At 35.9% G+C, this 19,419-nt stretch overlaps 2 protein-coding genes across 2 annotated transcripts; one reads left to right on the top strand and one right to left on the bottom strand.

Moving 5' to 3' along the window:
- Window positions 1-4,310: 4,310 nt before the first annotated feature.
- On the bottom strand, window positions 4,311-5,872 carry LOC145631026 (zeatin O-glucosyltransferase-like). Its single transcript, XM_081683133.1, has one exon. The coding sequence runs from the start codon at window positions 5,831-5,833 to the stop codon at window positions 4,418-4,420; it is 1,416 nt and encodes a 471-aa protein (XP_081539259.1). The 5' UTR covers window positions 5,834-5,872; the 3' UTR covers window positions 4,311-4,417.
- Window positions 5,873-8,149: 2,277 nt separating this feature from the next.
- On the top strand, window positions 8,150-9,073 carry LOC145633137 (uncharacterized). The gene has a single exon (XM_081685420.1). It carries the CDS (start codon window positions 8,150-8,152, stop codon window positions 9,071-9,073), a length of 924 nt encoding a protein of 307 aa, XP_081541546.1.
- The last annotated feature ends 10,346 nt before the right edge of the window (window positions 9,074-19,419 follow it).

Below are 19,419 nucleotides of genomic sequence, written 5' to 3'. Positions count from 1 at the left end.
GTACACACTAACATTATAAATTAATAATCCATTTTTCCGACACGGATCGGTTTTTGGCCGCCCCTAAGTCCTTCCTAGTCGTCCCCTACGTATATACTCGAATTTTTCCCGTTCCTTTGTTTTTGAAGTACGAGTATTTAAACTAATCAAATATGTTATTTCCATGAATACTACAAGAAGGGGGGTTGAATTGTAGTATGACAGTATGGTTAAACTTTTTGCGGAATTTAAACTAAGTAAGCTAGAGGAACTGAAAGATAAGCTAAAGGAACTAAAAGATACAAGAGAGATTTTTACGTGGAAATTCACTACTAGAAATAGGCCTATTTCCGACGGACTGGTTCCGACGGACACGTAAATCCGTCGCAAAAATAGGAATTTACGACGGAAAGAAAATCCGTTGGAAATTTCCAACGGATTTTCAAAATCCGTCGGAAATTTCTGACGGAATATAAATCCGTCGGAATATATGGGCTTTTCGACGGAAAATTCCGTCGGAAATTAAACTTTTCGACGGAATTAAAATCCGTCGGAATTTTTTTTTCTTTTTTTAAATACACCGAAACCCTAACATTCAACCCTCTTTTATTTCATTGAGCCGCAACTCCTCCCCCTTTTCATTCAGTTTCTCGCTTCCCCTTCTCTCTCCTTTCTTCTTTCTTCCCCTTTTTCTCCTCTCTTACTCTTCAATTTCTCGATCTTCCCCTGTCTTCTCTTTCTCTCTCAACTCCTCCTTCCTCCTTCCTCCTTCCTCCTCCCTCCTCGGTCTCCTTCTCCCTCCTCGGTCTCCTTCTCCCTCCACTTTCTCTTATCTCACGGTCTTCTCTCTCCCCTTAACTTTGTTCTCACGGTCGCCAATGGTTCATTCTCTTTCTATTTCATACATATTAATGGTTTATATGGCCAAATTCGACCATGAAATCTATAGATCTAGAGGTTTCAGGGTCGAATTTAGCCGTATTAAACCAAATTCGGGTGGAAATTCGAAGCTTTGGTTGTTAAGGTATGTTTTCTTGTTTTAGGTTTTGTTTTTTTTTTGTTTTTTTTTGTGATTCTGGTTTTTGGCGGTGGTGGTGGTTTTTGGATGGGTGTTGGTAGTATTAGGGTTGTAGATCTGGGTTTGTCTTGGTGGTAGATGTTGATTTGGATGGGTTAGGGTGGTGAAAATGGTCGTTTCGAGTTAGTGGGTGGTCTGGTTCGGGTTAGTGGGTGGGTCTGGTTCGGGTTATGGTGGGTGGATCTGGTTCGGGTAAAGATGGGATAGTTTAGATCTGGGCTAGAGTGGCGGTGGGTGAGGGGTAGAGGCTGGTTGTGGGTGATGCAGGGTAGTGGCGGTGGTGGTCTGCTGTTGGGCTAGGGTGGTGACACGTCGTGCCCTTGGGTGGTGCGGCGTGTTTTTTTTTTTTATTTTAATTGAAATACTTTCCGACAGAAATTCCGTCGCAACTTTTTGACGGACACGATTTCGTCGGAAAGTTGCGACGGACTTTGCTGGAGCCAGAAGATCTGTTCCGACAACGGAATTCCGTCGTAAAAAAGTTTCCGACGAAAATTCCGTCGGAATATGCCGTTTTTCCTATGAAGGCTTTTCCGACAACCAGTTCCGACGGAATTCCGTCGGAAAGGGCTTTTCCGACGGATTTAAGGGTGTTTCCAACGGAAAAATTCCGTCGGAAATGGCTTGTTTTCTAGTAGTGAAAATTTCTTGGCCCTAATAAGGAGAAAAACTATGGCCACTTGGGATTTTGGGATAAAAATCTTTACTAGAATAGGGCAAATGGTCCTATCAAAACTAAAGACTCAAACTTCAAGTTCCTCAACGAACTTGAAACCCCGAGGAACAAGTCACCCAACTTGTTACTCTTCTCTTTCTCTTACTCTTCTCTTCTCTTTCTTCACTCAAACTTCCCCATTCCCTAAATTACAACTCAAATGTAATAACTCAAGTATAAGAACACTCTATTTCACTAATGTGGAATTGGACTCTTGACTAATAAAGAAGACAAAAGCTGAAAACTTAATTGAGCAAGAGTGAATTTTTCCATCAGATTTCAAAGACTATTTATAGAACAATAAACGCATTGGAAAATCTTCTTTGTGCAGCAACTCCATTACGCCACTACTCCAACCCACTAAGAAGATCATGTTCCTTAATTCAAGGAAACACAAACTCCTCAATGTGCTTGGCTATGACATGAAGAAGATCATGGGAAGTAGGCCGCAAGTTTTGGAAAACTTAAAATCAGATTTTATTTGTTAAAAAGATATTTTTGAAATTCTGAATAAAATAAAATCTTTTTTGTTAGAAAAGATAAACGTTGAAAAACTGTTTTCTTAAAAACATGCTAGCACTATTTAGACTGATTCCACACAGCAATTTTCGAGTATAATTCTATCCTTATACTTACCTAAATCCTAAAGTATTAAAATATATTTAGTTTTCATGTTCACTGATGAAGCTTCTACTCTGAGACTTCTGTTCCTCAAGGGGAACTTCTCTTCTTTGATGAAGCTTGTGCTCTAAAGCTAATGTTCCCTGAGGGGAACCTTCTCTTCTCAAGTCTTCATTTTTGAGGCACCAGTTCCTACAAAGGAACTCTTGTTTTTGGACAACTTTGCTTCTGGCCTTCTTGTTCCTCATGGTATCTTCATAAGACACTCAGGGGGTGTTTGGTTCATAAAGTGGTATAGGTTTGGAATCAGGAATAAGGTTAAGGTGATATCGGGTAGGAACTTGATACTTAATACCATGTGTTTGGTTCAATTCTGGAATGGAATATCATCCCCTTCATTTCATGTATTTGATACCTAAAGGAATAGAATGAGCCAAACCCACCCTCTCAAGATTTCTAAACCCATACCTCATGGGTAAAATCATATTTTTGATAACCAAACATATGGTATGAGTTTTGGTCATTCTAAACTCATACCTCATACCTATAATCCGCGAACCAAACGCCCCCTCAATTCTCCTGGTCTTTGCAACTGATCACACACTTAAACAATCAAACACTTATTAGTCTGTAAGTAAGTGAGGTTGTGTTATCATCAAAATCATTAAGTCCAACAAACTAGTTTTTGGCTCGAGCGATGCCTCGGGTCATTATAAATTTATTACCAAAATCAAATTATACTTTGGCCTTATTTGTCACTAAAAGCTTATTAAGTATATATTTTTTTTAAATGAAAAAAAATGAGAGCTTATTAAGTTGAGTTAGTTGTTTGTATAACTTTAATTTTTTAATTTTTATTTTTTAGGAAAAGTTGTTTGTACTATCTCCGTTAATTGTTATCTGCAATTTTTGGGGTATTATTTGAGAAATATAAAATATTCCAAAGTTGCAGATAACGATTAACAAAGGTAGGATAAGTTGGTTTGACTATAAAAATAATGTTTTGCATTAATATGTAAAGGATAATGATAAATCAAATCTTTATAATTTTGATGTCAATATATACTACTCCCTCGCCTCTAAATTACATTCCTACTTCTCATTATTATGTGAGGAATAAATGATAGAAGTAGGAATGTAATTTAGAAACAAAGGGAGTACTAAATAGTACTCGGATGAAGAGATTTTTAATTTTTTATACGGTAGAAAAAGATTAGACATGTTTTATAACCATGTAACTTCTCATCAGCTACTGAGCTAGTAGCCATTTTCACTACCAATCATGCACCACGTGACGAAATCGATCATTCCGGCAAACATTATAGTCCTGCCATTTTATATGGTCTCTATTTGATGAAAATGCTTCTCTTCACATGAACTATCTCCAGAACTACAATCATATACTTATACGCGCGTGTCCATTGTTCGGCTACAAGTACGTAGTATATATTTTTCAAAGTGTTTTTCAGAATTATTAATAGTCTCATTGCCCCATACCTTATAATTAAAGATGTCGACTGATTTTTTTAACAAGATATAAAATAGTTAGTTGTGAGATCGACAGAGCGACATCCTTACAACAATTTGTTTAAATGAAAATTTGATTTGACTTTTATATTTACAATGTAAGAAACACACGCAATGCGTATGTATGCAATATAAGAAACTAATTGGTTTTTTTTTTTTAAAAAAATAGAAACTAATTAAACTATATTATCCTCTTTATTAAAACCTTCGTTATATATTATCAGTTTGTCCTGTGTAAAAATAAATAAACCATTAATAGTAAAAAAATCAAGAGTAGTTGCAGTTATTACAAGGGGTGAAAGTAGTTGTGATAAAGTAGTTATTTTTATTTTTGTAAAAAAAATTACTATTGAAATTTCGAAATAGTGAAATTTATTATTGAAGATGCCCTTTCTCTTTGTATATTATTATAAATTTGGAATGTAACAATATTTGGAAAAAAAAAAACAATATTGAATTGAAAAAATGTGCAACGGAAATAAGGCTACAAGGTAGAACTATCTAGAGATATGGGAAATGAAAGCATCCCTTTCTAAGTTGGCAGCACCACCTTCAGCTACTGATCCTCTCACAGCTTCACCAATATTTGCAGCTCTCATCTTTATCTCTTTTCCTTCTTGTGATGCCATCAGTGTCTTAACTGCATTCTCTATTGTAATTGACTTTACAATCTCACCACGATGTTCCCATTCTCTTACCATTACACCAATTTTTAGTACATTGCTAACTAAAAATGCATTCTTTGGTTGATCGGAATGCATAGGCCAGGCTACAACCGGCACACCCATACTTATACTTTCCATACAAGAATTCCATCCACAATGACTCATGAACCCGCCAACTGATGGATGAGCCAAGATTTCTAGCTGTGGTGCCCAATCTCTTACTATTATTCCCCTATCTTTTACTCTTTCTTCATAATCTACATGAAGTTGAGGCTTTTTTACTTTATCAGCTTCTGCAAAAACGTCGTTTGGATCCGCTCTTCTAACCACCCATATAAACTTCTCCCCGCATCTTTCCAACCCGTTTGCCAACTCTATGATCTGATCATCAGTCAATGATGTTGTCGACCCAAAAGACACGTATATCACTGAATCCTTCTCTTGTTTGTCTAGCCAATTAAGGCATTGGTGTCTATTTTTCCCGCCCTCACTTTTAATATTTACCGGGTTAAAAGGACCTAAAGCAAAGTGATTTATTTGTGATTTTGTTGAAGATAACCTCTCCAATAGCTGAACATATCTACCTTCTATAACTCTCGAGGTGTTATAAATCCTACCTGACTCGAACCCGAGAAACTTCACTTGATTGACAGCAAACTCTGTCATATCTTGTGTAATGCACCCATCTTTAAGAGGGATACCTTCTAGGATATCTTTTGAATCCAACTGAAATGGCTTCTCTTTCTCGGGTATTCTTATCCATGAATTAATGAAACTGGTAAATGCGGATATAGGAATGAAGTTATACGTTTCACCATTCGGGATGAGCTTTACATCTTGGACAACATAAGCCATAAGAACGTCATGAATGACTACCACTCGGTTAAAATTTCCCGAGAGTTGTTGCAAGAGATCAGACACCGGTTGACGAAGATGCTTATTGGAGGCCTCGAAAAGTGGTAAGAAGTGTTGCGGGAAAGGGACCGAGGGGTCGACATTTGGAAGAGGTGAGTCATAAGGAGGGAGTTCAAAATCATGGAACTGAATTTTTGTTAAGCTTTCTGATTCCCACCCGTTACATCGTACCTTCACTTGCCGGTTGTGGGAGGCGGAACCGGCATAATGCACCGGTATACCGTAGGCGGCAATGAGATGAGAAAGGTGGAGAAGTTGGTTGAGATGGCCTTGTGCTGGTAGTGGTACCATTACCACTACTACTTCACTCTTAAGGGCGTTGTTCATTGTCATTTTGGTCTTTACTCTTATTTTTTCATGTGATGAAGTTATTGATGTTATATATATACACAGACAATAGTCTTATGACCTCACTAATTGCGTCAGTCGCAATGCTAGTGATCATTTAGGCGATCTATAATAAAGTCAAACGTGCCAGAACTTTGTTCTAACGTCGAAGCTTAGTTTCAATTGTGTATTACGTGCAAGCGCTTGCTCCTGCCATTTGTGGGCCGGATTTTGGATGGTGTCTATCCTTGCTAGGCATGCACATGCCGGCTTGTATATGGAATCCCACAAGAGATTGACTAGTTATAGTGGGACATTTAAGTTAGAGTGTTTATTACGGAGTATATTGTTGAAGGATGAGTTGTTGAATGTCGAATTGAAGGCTAGTTCACAATCAACATGCATTACACTCGATACCAACTAGGTAACTATTAAAAGTAATACTCCTAGTATTGTCTAAACAATGCAATTTGAGTTTTTCATCCGTTTCTTTAATAGTACTATGTATATGTTTGTAAATTGTTTCACAAAAGTGCGACATATATAACTATTTTGAGGAATCAATATTTTTTTATAAAAAAAATTAATTATTCTGTGTATTATTTAAGAAATCAAATAGATTATCTATTTCATGCTACAAGTAGAGAAATGTTTATTAAATTACTCATAATTTTTATTTTAATCTAGTTTGATCATTAAATAAAATGCTTTACATTATAATTATGCTTGATTTTGAGATTTTCAAAGGTCAAAAGTATAAAGTTGATTAATAAGAAAAGCTTGTATTTAAACACGACTTGATTAATACATGATTCGATCATGAATCATACATGTACACTACTACCTCCTAAATGAATTAAAATTAGCTTGAACATTTTTTAAGCTCGATTGCCTAAATGACTCCGAAGTTATGACCTTATGGTTACGAAGTGATCAACCCAAGGCCACCATCTCTACCAACAACAAACAATCAAGCATGGGGGCTTTTTGCTGAAACAATGGTTAAGTTTCCTCTAAATAATAACTCCGCTCTTTTTTACTCGACCCACTTTGACTTTTATACTATTTACTATCTCTCCTTATCTTATTTTTTTTGGGTGAATAATATGTAAGGAAAAATATATTTATGCTGGATTTTTTTTAATTCGTTTTAATAAATATTGTCATAATATATAAATTTTATAATTTTTTTTTATTTATGGAGACTTAAAGTAATAATAGCTTAAATTTAGTATTAATAAGCGTGATAAAAGAAAAAGATTGAGTAAAGGAAGTAGTCTCGTACAACTTTTGTCTACAAGCGGTTAAGAATTTATGATAAGGGGTCCAAATGTCCAATACTCCTAGACATGCATTGTAACAGTGTAACTTATCTTTCTTGAGCTTATCTTAAATTCAAGGGTCCATAATCCATTATTGATAACCATGTTCCAGATTTTTCATCTTCTGAAATTGTTTTATCGTCTGCATTTTTTCAGTCTACTCTTTTGTATTATTTTTGTCTTTTTTGGCATTACAATTTTTTTTCAATGCAAGAAGTGTACAAATAGTTGGTTAGTTTTTCTAAGTTATGCCCTCAAACTTCTTTATTTTTAAGATGTGCCTACTCTTTTTTGAACGTCTAATTTGTGCCCTTAACCTCATTAATTTTTATTAACAATAACCTTTGACGTTAATAATAACCTTTTTTGTTATTTTATTTTTTGATTTTTTAATTTTTTTTTAAAGTATTAAACCAATTAGAATGGGACACGTGTCAAATAAATAACGCCACGACACCATTGTCGATAAAATAACTTAACTTTCGTTAACGGATATGGCTGTCAAAGGGTATTGTTGATAAAGTATCGTAAAGTGGAGGGCACAACTTATAACTTTGAAAAAGTATGGATACAACTTGGAAATTCAATAACTTGGGAAACATAGTTTAAAAAAACCTTTTTTAAAAGCTATTCACTCCATTCTTCTTTTTTTTTTTTTTTTTTTTTTTTTTTTTTTTTGTCTTAATTAATGTTTTATGATTTCCAAAATGCTCTCAAAAATTATATAATTCCATTTTATACAAGAAAAAAATTATAAAAATTTATTAATATAAAATATGTAGTATGTATAACAATACGAATATAATGAGACCACATTTAATTATATTATCTCTTATTAATTAATGGGAGTTTATGGTCAAAATTTTTAAGGTTTAACCCATTCATTTAGAAATAAAGGGAGTGTAATCAAAATATATTCCGTTAGAGCCTGTTTCGTGTAATCAACTAATCATTATCCTGCATGTTTAGAAATAAAGGGAGTGCAAGGTCTATCTTGTCAATGGAGCTTCCCTCTACAAACAAAGATGACTTCATCTACTGGAAGTTCCACCCCCCGGGAAGATACATGGTTAAGACGGGTTATTACTTCCTTATGAGAGAGCAAGAATCAGCAAGAAGCGGCATTCATAATGACAAGGACCAGGATTTTGTAAAGCTGATTTGGAGGCTGAATATCCAGCCTAAATGGAAGGTCTTTTTATGGAAGCTCTACCACAATGGTCTTGCCGTAAAGGTTAATTTGGCCAATAGGGGTATTCCTATGGACGAAACGTGTGGTTACTGTGGGGAGGACCCCGAAGATACCCAACATCTTTTCAGATTATGTATTCTAGCAAAGGAAGTCTGGGGACATAACTCTCTGGCAATTTGCTCTGACTCTACTGGATTTGACTCATTGAGAGATTGGATCCAATCATTTATCCTGTTGTTTAATAGCGAGGATGGTAAGAATAGTTCCCGTGTTACCCTGTTCATAGCAACGCTATGGGGAATTTGGAAAACAAGAAACGCGAGGTGCTTCAATGGTAGGACTGGAGGAAGAAACTTGGTTAAGGAGTTCATCGATCAAGCAATGAGCAACCATGAGACCTTCACAAATGAGGATGAACGACAATATGAGAATATGGAGGAGGAACGGCATGGGAACCTGCCCCCACCAGGTTTCAATCATGTTCAGTTGGGTCGAGTAAAGGAGGGCTTTGCAAATTTCAGGGTAAGCGTGGATGGTTCTTGGGATAAAAAGACCAAGAGAGCAGGGATTGGTTGGTCAGTCATGGGAAATGGGCTAGCAATGACGACAAGGGAAGGAGGTAGACACGGAGCCGCAAACTCAGCCCTTCATTGTGAAGCTTGGGCATGCTTGGAAGGGATGAAGTGGGCCCAGACCCAGGGCAAACAGGGTATCCTCATTAATTCTGTCTGATTCGATCAGCCTCATCAATAACCTTAGAGGCGAAAAAGGAAAGGACTTAGAGATATCATGGACGGTAAATGAGATAAAAGAGTTGGGTGCTTCCTTCTTCAGTTGCACCATTCTAAAGGTGTCAAGAGACCAAGTTAAAAGGGCAAATGATATTGCTAAGAACTGCCGCATAAGTATGCTTAATTATTTTTAGTTTAGTTTTTCGCCCTTTGCTATTGTCACAAAGAAAAAAAAAAAAAAAAAAAACTAATCATTATCCTATGTAACTTTCTCATAATGGTCTAATTAGCTATAGACATTTAGTAAAAGCCAAAAGGCAATTCTACAAAGCTTAATTAGGGAACCAACTGCGACCAAATCACCCCGTCAATTTTGTTGACTCGTGATGGAGAAAATTGTTAGTAGTTCGCAATAGAAGAGAAGGTATTGTGTCAGTCTGAACTGACGAACAGTCCAGATTGACAAAATGCAGATTTGTTATATTCTCATTTGACTTAATGATATTCACTATTGGTTGGATGATATCCTCTACTAACTGGATAATATCTTTTATTGGCTATCTGATATCCTTTATTGGCTGGATGATATTTCTAATGGCTGGATAATTCTCTATGGGTTGGATGATATTCTTTATTGCCTATATGATATCCTTTATTGGTTGTATCATATTTCTATTGACTGGATGATATCCCCTATTGACTGGATAATATCCTCTGTTGGTTATATGATATTCCCTCTGTTTTTAAATACTTGAACCATTTCTCTTGGACACGCATGCCGATGCTAATCTTTGATCACTAATATCTTTAATTATCAATAAGTATAAATTCTAACAATTGAAAATTAATAATCTATTCATTGATATGATTCCAACAAGTACCCACAAGACTATATTTTTTCATATGTATAAATCACAAACATTAGTCAAAGTAGGACAAATAAATAGTGCAAAAAATAGAAATGGAGCAAGTATTTAAAAACGGAGGGAGTATCCTTGATTGGATGGATGGTATTTCTACTAGGTAGATGATATCCTCTATTGGCTATAAGATATCATGGCTAGATGATATCATATAGCAACAGAGGATATCATCCAGCCAATAAAGGATAGCATAGACACAATCATAAATGATATCATATAGCTAATTGAGGCTATAATCCAACCATGACATCATATAGCTAATATAAAATATCATCCAGCCAATGGAGGATATGTATAACTTGTTTGAGGATATGTATAATTTGTTTGATAATATGTATAACAATGGTGGAACCTCCATTAAAGTGCACGCACTAAAGGTCATGGGTATAACATATCTTGTTCATTTTTCAACCAAAATACATGTATATGTTATCAAAATGGTACGGTCATAATTTCAACATAAAATCATATGAGACAATCAATTTCGACAATAATACATCTCATAAGAAAGTCCCAATTCGATTTTTGGTCATTTTTCAAAAAATACGAGAATCTCAAGCTTTCTTTCTTTTCCGCCATGGATGATCTCGCTCCTCTCCTTCGCCATAACCACCACCAACTCGTCATCGGGTGGAAACTTGTTCTTCATCGCAAGAAGATGACGATGATCTAATACTTTCTTAAGTCTCGACTACAAAACATTGGATGCAGCTTGCCGCATCCACTACTTTGTGGCAATAGAATAATGAAGATCAAACAAATTTCTCTATGCACATGACAAATCTACATCGATTTATTTTGTACTCCCTTTATTCCACCCTATTTAACACAAAATACTTTCATAAAAAGTGATTAAGTGTGATAATCTTAATAGGACAGATAACATGATCAGCTGTATGAATTATCCACAATATACTTAATATAGTACTCCCTCCATATTTTATTACTTGCTTCACTTTTCTTTTGTGGTCGTATTTTACTACTTGCTTTGTTTCCTTTTTTTATTAATTTTTTCTCTTTTAGTAGACCACCAACTATCATATACTTCCTCAGTTTTTTTAATACTTGCACTATCACAAAAAGTGGAAAAAGCAACACATAATACACAACTGTCAAGTTAAATAGGCGATCTCTAGACCTCTATAGAACTCCTATAAAAGATAAGCGTTTTGTATGTTGAAACCTATATAATGCCTCCCCTACCTAACCGTTCTATTTTATATATCCAAAATTTACACTACAAGTTATAGAACGCACCTATGTGTTAACCGTTTTATATGGAATGTGTTTAACTTATTTAAATAAAAAATATAGAAAAAAACAAAAAAAAAAAACTCTAACCCTAACTCCTTAGGTTCTCTTTCCTCTCAAACGACCGTTCACTTCCCTCTCCTCTCATTTCCTCATCTAACCCCCTTAACTCCTCCTCTCTCTTCGCTAACTCCTTCTCTCGATCTGGTTGGTGCAACTGACACTTCACGTGTCGTCGATGTGGCATTTAATGTCGCCGCGCCATTCAATTCATATATAAATGCTCTGTGCCGCTTCCTCCTAAACCAAGGTATGATATTGAACTAGTTCATCTCTCTCTCAACACTTCTAGTTCAAATTTATCTAGAATATTCTCAATTATTCTATATTCTGATTTTCATTTTAGATTTGGTTTTAATTTTCAATTGTATTAGATCTAAAATTTATGATTTTCATTTTAAAATTTTCGATTTTCATCTTTAGATTTGTGGGTGTTTGACTATTGGTGTGGCTACTCTGTTTTTGTGATCTATTATGGTGGAAGTTGTTGTTAGCCTGGATAATTAAGGTGGTTGCGAGGCAGGCATCACGGTGGCGGGTAAAGAACAGAATTCCAGTTTGAATCCTAGTTAGTAGAGTGTTACGATGTGCGATCTATCCTAGTTTTTTCTCTATCTTTTTTTCACATTTTTATGTTGAATCACTACTAGAAAATGGTCAAATTCCGATGGAACGGTTTTGAGGGACACGGAAATCCGTCGAAAAGTGCAAAATTTCTGACGGATTTTATTTCCCTAGAACATTTGTCGGAAATTTCCGACGGAATTTTAATCCGTCGGAAAATTCTTTATTTTCGATGGAAATTCCGTGCAAATGTTATATTTTCCGACGGAAATTAATTCTCTAAAAAATTTCCGACGGAATTTAAAGCCTTTCCGGAGGATTTATGAATTAAAAAAAACCCTAATTAAAACAGATTCTCCCCTCCCCCTTTCATTTCTCATTTTTCTTTCCTCTCTCTCCGCCTCTTTTCTGTCTCTCTCCTCTCTTCTTCTCTTTCTCTCTCCTATTCCCTGTTCTATTCAAGCCGATTCTCTCTCATCTTCCCTCTTCTATTCACGCCTTCTGTGCTTTTCTCACGTCCTCTTCCCTTTTCTCACCAACTCAGAAGTCATGAAATTTGGAGCCGCAAATGGTAAGTGTTTAAAACACTTTAATGGTTTTTAAGGTCAAATTCGACCATAAAAATGCTAGATCTAGCGTTTTCATGGTCGAATTTGGCCTTAGTAAATCAAGCTCGAGGTGAAATTTAAAGCTAATTTGATTTTTAAGGTAAGTTTTAATGTTTTTAATTTTTGTTTTTGAATTTTTATCAAAGTTTTTTGCTGTGGTGTTTGATTTAGTCGTTCATGATGATTTTTGTTTTTGAATTTTTTATCAAATTTTCGACGGACTTTCCCAAACCTAAAATTCACTCCAGCGGACTGAATTCCGCCGAAATTTCCGTTTCTGACGAAAATTCCGTCGGAAAAAGCCCTTTTTCCGACAAAATGTATTGCGACAACCAGTTCCGACGGAAAACAGTTTTCCGACGACGGAAATTAAGGTGTTTCCGGCGGAAATTTTCCGTCGTTATTCGACTGTTTTCTAGTAGTGTGGGTCGGATTGGGTGTGGGTTTGGTCACGGTTTGGGTTGGGATTTGGTGGATCTAGGTTTGGGTTAGGATTAGGATTTTTGGTGGATCTGGTTTTGGGTTTAGTGGGTCAGGGTTAGGTGGGTTTAGGAATTGGGAAGGTCTGGCTTAGGGTGCGGTGGTTATGGCACTAGGCGAAAATATGTAATGGCCACCGGTTGAAAACCCCCCATTGCCACCGGTTTTGAACCGGTGGTCATTTGGGCGGTGGCAATAAAGCAACGAATGGCCACCGGTTCAAAACCGGTGGCAAAATTCCTTATGGCCACCGGTTAATCGGTGGTAATAATAATTATGGCCACCGGTTAACCGGTGGCAATAATAATGGCGCGGTTTTTTTTAGAGGGGAAGACTGACTATTGCCACCGGTTTGAACCGGAAAACCGGTGGCAATAATAGGGATCTTAATTTTTTTTTTTTTTTGTCTGCAATTATTCCTGCAACTGATCCTGCTATAATATTCTGCCATATTATTGCTATAAATTCTGCCATAATATAATAATTATTAATAATCATAACAAGAATTAAAAATATATATTTAGACTTTTATAATTAAAAACCAAATGCAATACAACAAATAAAGTGTGATATATACATAAATACAAACAATACTAATCACTAGTCAATATTGTAGTCTAAAAGTTAATAATTAACAAAGTATAAATTCAAAATAATGCCACATTTACAAATTGAAGGTGATGAAAGATGCCAACATGTCTCGAACTTCATTAAGGTCCTTGCTTGTTAACGCATCTCCTTTTTGCACCTTGCAAAACTTGGAATATATATAAATTATGTTAGAATAAATTAAATTAATTAGTTAAGTTAAACATGTGAGTAATAAATATGTAAAAAATTAAATACTTAGGTCAAAACGGTCAAAAAGAAGGCCTAAAAGACTTTTACTTGCCCATTTTCTACATTTTTTAACTAATGACCATGTTGTTTCTCATAATATGTCAATTATATTTAGTTATAGGTGGCTAAGCCTTGAAATCAAAGAAAAAGAGCATTTTACTAAGTTTAAGGTCGTATTTTCATCCTAAATAGCCTAAATAAGGCCTAAATGACTTCTACTTGCCCATTTTCTACATTTTTTAACTAATGATCATGTTCTTTATCATAACATGTCAATTATACTTAGTTATAGGTGGCTAAGCCTTGAAATCACATAAAAAGAGCATTTTACTAAGTTTAAGGTCGCATTTTCATCCAAAATAGCCTAAATAAGGCCTAAATGACTTCTACTTGCCCATTTTCTACATTTTTAAACAAATGACCAAGTTCTTTCTCATAACATGTCAATTATACTTAGTTATAGGTGGTTAAGCCTTGAAATCACGGAAAAAGAGCATTTTACTAAGTTTAAGATCGCATTTTCATCCAAAATAGCCTAAATAAGGCCTAAATGACTTCTACTTGCCCATTTTCTACATTTTTAAACAAATGACCAAGTTCTTTCTCATAACATGTCAATTATACTTAGTTATAGGTGGCTAAGCCTTGAAATCACAGAAAAAGAGCATTTTACTAATTTTAAGGTCGCATTTTCATCCAAAATAGCCTAAATAAGGCCTCAATGACTTCTACTTGCCCATTTTCTACATTTTTTAACTAATGACCATGTTGTTTCTCATAATATATCAATTATATTTAGTTATAGGTGGCTAAGCCTTGAAATCACAGAAAAAGAGCATTTTACTAAGTTTAAGGTCGCATTTTCATCCTAAATAGCCTAAATAAGGCCTAAATGACTTCTACTTGCCCATTTTCTACATTTTTAAACTAATGACCATGTTCTTTCTCATAACATGTCAATCATACTTAGTTATAGGTGGCAAAGCCTTGAAATCACATAAAAAGAGCATTTTACTAAGTTTAAGGTCGCATTTTCATCCAAAATAGCCTAAATAATGCCTAAATGACTTCTACTTGCCCATTTTCTGCATTTTTAAACAAATGACCAATTTCTTTTTATAAAATGTCAATTATACTTAGTTATAGGTGGCTAAGCCTTGAAATCACAGAAAAAGAGCATTTTACTAAGTTTAAGGTCGCATTTTCATCCAAAATAGCCTAAATAAGGCTATTTGACTTCTACTTGCCCATTTTCTACATTTTTTTACTAATGACCAAGTTCTTTCTCATAACATGTCAATTATACTTAGTTATAGGTGGCTAAGCCTTGAAATCACAGAAAAAGAGCATTTTACTAAGTTTAAGGTCGCATTTTCATCCAAAATAGCCTAAATAAGGCCTAAATGACTTCTACTTGCCCATTTTCTACATTTTTAAACAAATGACCAAGTCTTTCTCATAACATGTCAATTATACTTATTTATAGGTGGCTAAGCCTTGAAATTACAGAAAAAGAGCATTTTACTAAGTTTAAAGTCGCATTTTCATCCAAAATAGCCTAAATAAGGCCTTTTTGACTTCTACTTGCCCATTTTCTACATTTTTAAACAAATGACCAATTTCTTTATCATAAAATGTCAATTATACTTAGTTATAGGTGGCTAAGCCTTGAAATCATAGAAAAAGAGCATTTTACTAAGTTTAAGGTCGCATTTTCATCCAAAATAGCCTAAATAAGGCCTAAATGACTTCTACTTGCCCATTTTCTACATTTTTAAACAAATGACCAAGTTCTTTCTCATAACATGTTAATTATACTTAGTTATAGATGGCTAAGCCTTGAAATCACAGAAAAAGAGCATTTTACTATGTTTTAGGTCGCATTTTCATCCAAAATAGCCTAAATAAGGCCTAATTGACTTCTACTTGCCTATTTTCTACATTTTTTAACTAATGACCAAGTTCTTTCTCATAACATGTCAATTATACTTAGTTATAGGTGGCTAAGCCTTGAAATCACAGAAAAAGAGCATTTTACTAAGTTTAAGGTCGCATTTTCATCCAAAATAGCCTAAATAAGGCCTAAATGACTTCTACTTGCCCATTTTCTACATTTTTTAACTAATGACCAAGTTTAAGGTCGTACCTCATCAAGATGTATGGTGTTGGTACAATGAGTCGCTATGTCAAGCATGAATCTCATCACGTATAATCCACAATCAACTCCATTATCTTGTTGTGGGCACTAGCATAGGAACAAATCAAATGAATCAAACATCACATAAAATCCACAATTGTTTTAGCAATGTTTATTAAGATAATCACAATATGATGTGGCATTACCATAGGTGATTTCCATGTAGGACCCCGTGGAGCACGACCATGTATCTTCTTCATAATACTATAGGAAAGTAAATTCAAATTTGATTAGTTTGACTACTAAATGAGTTAGGTTAAGATAATCAACACTAGGTAGCTATATTTACTTTTGTAGTATAGACATCACGAGGTACTTCTTTTTTGATCAAGCTGAATCAAGGTGAAAGATTGTGTTATTAGCAGGACAAATCACCATGAGGAACCAATTAAACCTACATAAATTCACAATACACAAACAAATCAATAATTAGGGTACAACAATTAATTCAAATGTAGAAAGAATTGAATTACACATGGTTAAACGTACTCCTCATAACATGGGGCGAATATGAACTTGTCTCCCGCACGCATTGATTCCCTAATACTATGATTAACATAATACATCACCTCGGGGGAGTTGTGTAAGATTCTAGTCTCGGATGTCTGTTCGGGGCATAACCACCCAACTTTACTAGGGGAATCAGTGTCACTTAAGTGCTCCCGTAGTGCTCTACGTGCATGTACAATGAAAAATTAATTGACATATATATGAAGGATAAACAACACAAATATGAATAACATAATTAATTTAAGTGGCATGTGCCCGTACCTCATGAATATTTGAATGAGAGAAATGTTAAGCATTGAACCTCTTAAAAATTCCTTCACATCTTGTTTGTTTAACCATGCACTTGCATCCTCATCATAATGGAACATTGCCTTAGGAAGTGCAATTTCAATGGGATCGTCACTAGGAAAATGACTAAAACGATTGTGTAGAAAAGTTAAATCCTTAGTGAGCGATTGAAGGACATTGTCTCCAACAAGTGGAGTAGGTTGCATGGCTGAACCTTTCGAAGAATTCTTTTTCGACACTTGTTCACTCTTCGACCCTTGTTCACTCATCTTCTTTGTAGGTTGATCAACACTTTTAGGCTTCTCCACCTTCCTTCTCTTTGATGGTTGACTTTTTTTCGAAATCTGATAAAAACAAAGATAATTAGAGTTCAAAAATTTTTGGCCGGGGTTTAAGCTAGTAAGTACGCATGTAGATTTGTTATTTTGCACAACATCAAAATAAATATTACCTCGTTGATCAACCTCACCCAAGCACGTGGCCATTGCACATAGCTACCCTTTGCTTCCCAAAGAAGAGTAATCCCATCATCCACTATAGGCACCGGTAGTGGGATGTTTTCAAACCCAGCAATGTAAGAATTGATCCCGACCGAGTAATGTTGTGGCCTAAGCGATTGGAAATGGAACGTATCACCAGTCGTCGCTTGTGCACTACCATACGCCACCAACTGCAACTCTCCTCCATTTGATAGCCCCGGGTCTAGAAGTGTACACTCGTTCTCTACCTACACCAGTAACGAAATTCAGTTGTAAAAACTGAAATTATCAAAAGGGTCTTTTCCTACACAATTGATCATGTAACGAAATTCACTATGTTAAAACCAAACACGCTCCCTCGAATCCTAAATTCACCTCTAAATCTGGAAATTCATGGGGTGTTGGATTATCAACCTCCCTCGAGTCCGCATGTGTGGGAGTAACAACCTGCAATAATTAATCAATAATGCCACATTAGATCTCACGTAACTCACTAGCTAGGCCAAAACTAATAGATAGAAAACTACCTCATGTATCTCCTCTTCTCTATGTCTCTCATCTTCTCCTTGTCCTTTTGGGTGACTACTGGAGTCGACCGGTGTAGTCGGGGGGAACGGCAAGGGTAAGTTCATTTGCTTCGCCCAAGCATTGAATTCACCTATTAACTCATTGCGAACTTGTTCCTTGATGGATGCCACCTTGGCATCCAATTCTTCCGGTGAGTTAACACTTGCTCGAGATCTTCCCATTTTTGTGTATTCTGAACCCATCACCTTCTCCCATCCTAGCAACGTCCCTCCCATACCTACTACCCGGCCTGGATGGTAGGGCTTTCCTAAAGCCAAGGTGAAGGGGTCTTTCTCTATAGTCGGGACCAGCTTGCCTTCAACAACTTCTGTAGTGTACTCAAGCTGTAGCATATGTAAAAATGTTAACATGAATACATATAATGTTTTTGTATGGTAAAGTTATGCTAAAGTTTCAAATAGCTTATAAGTTTATCAGCCACTTTTTTTCCGGTTCCTTGATGACCCATTTTCCGGTGTCCTTATCAAAGGAATGTAGAGAACAAATGAAATCACCAGCACGACTAACCAACGTAGTGATCGTGGAGTTGGAGGGTTCTTCGAATGACCCTTGAGTCAAACTGGGGTATATACCCTCCTTCTTCCAAGTTTGCCTCCATTCACCAAATGTCTTGGCCCCCGTACGATGGCAGTACTCCTTCTTCAATGAATTTGCCTTGTTTTGCTCTCGAATTTCCTACATAAATAGTAATGTTAGCATCATTACTGCAAAAAGAGTCAATATATTATACAATTCTCATTAGATTTAGTAGTTCTTACAATTGCTTTGGGTCGTGTTTTTTGAATAACAAAGTCTTTCCACTCGTCCTCCGTCACGCTTGGCCATTTTTTCCACGGTGGGTCTTGTTCCTCAACATCTTCCTCATTTCCACCTTCACCATCATTTCCCTTGGAAGATTTCTTCTTGTGTTTCTTTTTCTTATAGATCCATCCACTGGTCAAGTGGGTCTTGAAGCCTCTGAATCTCTCCGCTAGTAAAGAATCAAACACCCTTCTCTTTTGGGGATCATTAGGAATATTAAACAGCTTCTGCAATCACAAATACAAGCAATTATTATTTTCCATTTACAAACAAACATTAGGTGAAATTATTTGTAATACATGTAAATGTGCATTTGAATAAAACACTTGCCCTGGTATCATCCCAAAATGTTTGAATCAAGCCTGGAGGTACTTGCTTCCAACAAAGTGTAATGGGGATTTTGCGCGAACATATGCCAACTTGGTTTGCATATTTCCGAATCCATTGGCCAGTAGGTCGGCCTCTTTTGTCATACTCCAACACCATGGGACCGGTTGGCTTCTTAAAACTTGTTGTCGGACCCCTACCCTTTCTCTTAGCTGGTGCCTTTACCCCCACTCCACCACCTGTGTTCAATTGCTCCTGTCCTTGGCTTTGAGTTTGAGGAGTAGTGTTCTCACCAACAATCTCAATAATTGTAGAATCAGTAGGAGGCGCACATTCAGCTGAAATTTCAAATTCATCAAGCCTGCGCTGAAATGCATCTTGTTCCTGATCTTCTGGCTCACCCAAATCAGTCTCCTTGTTGACATCATATG

Source organism: Chenopodium album, chromosome 5 (assembly GCF_948465745.1).
Source record: "Chenopodium album chromosome 5, dcCheAlbu1.1, whole genome shotgun sequence".
Classification (NCBI taxonomy): Eukaryota; Viridiplantae; Streptophyta; class Magnoliopsida; order Caryophyllales; family Amaranthaceae; genus Chenopodium; species Chenopodium album.
Note: the sequence above shows the minus strand (reverse complement) of the source record. Positions and strands in the feature narration are given on the sequence as shown.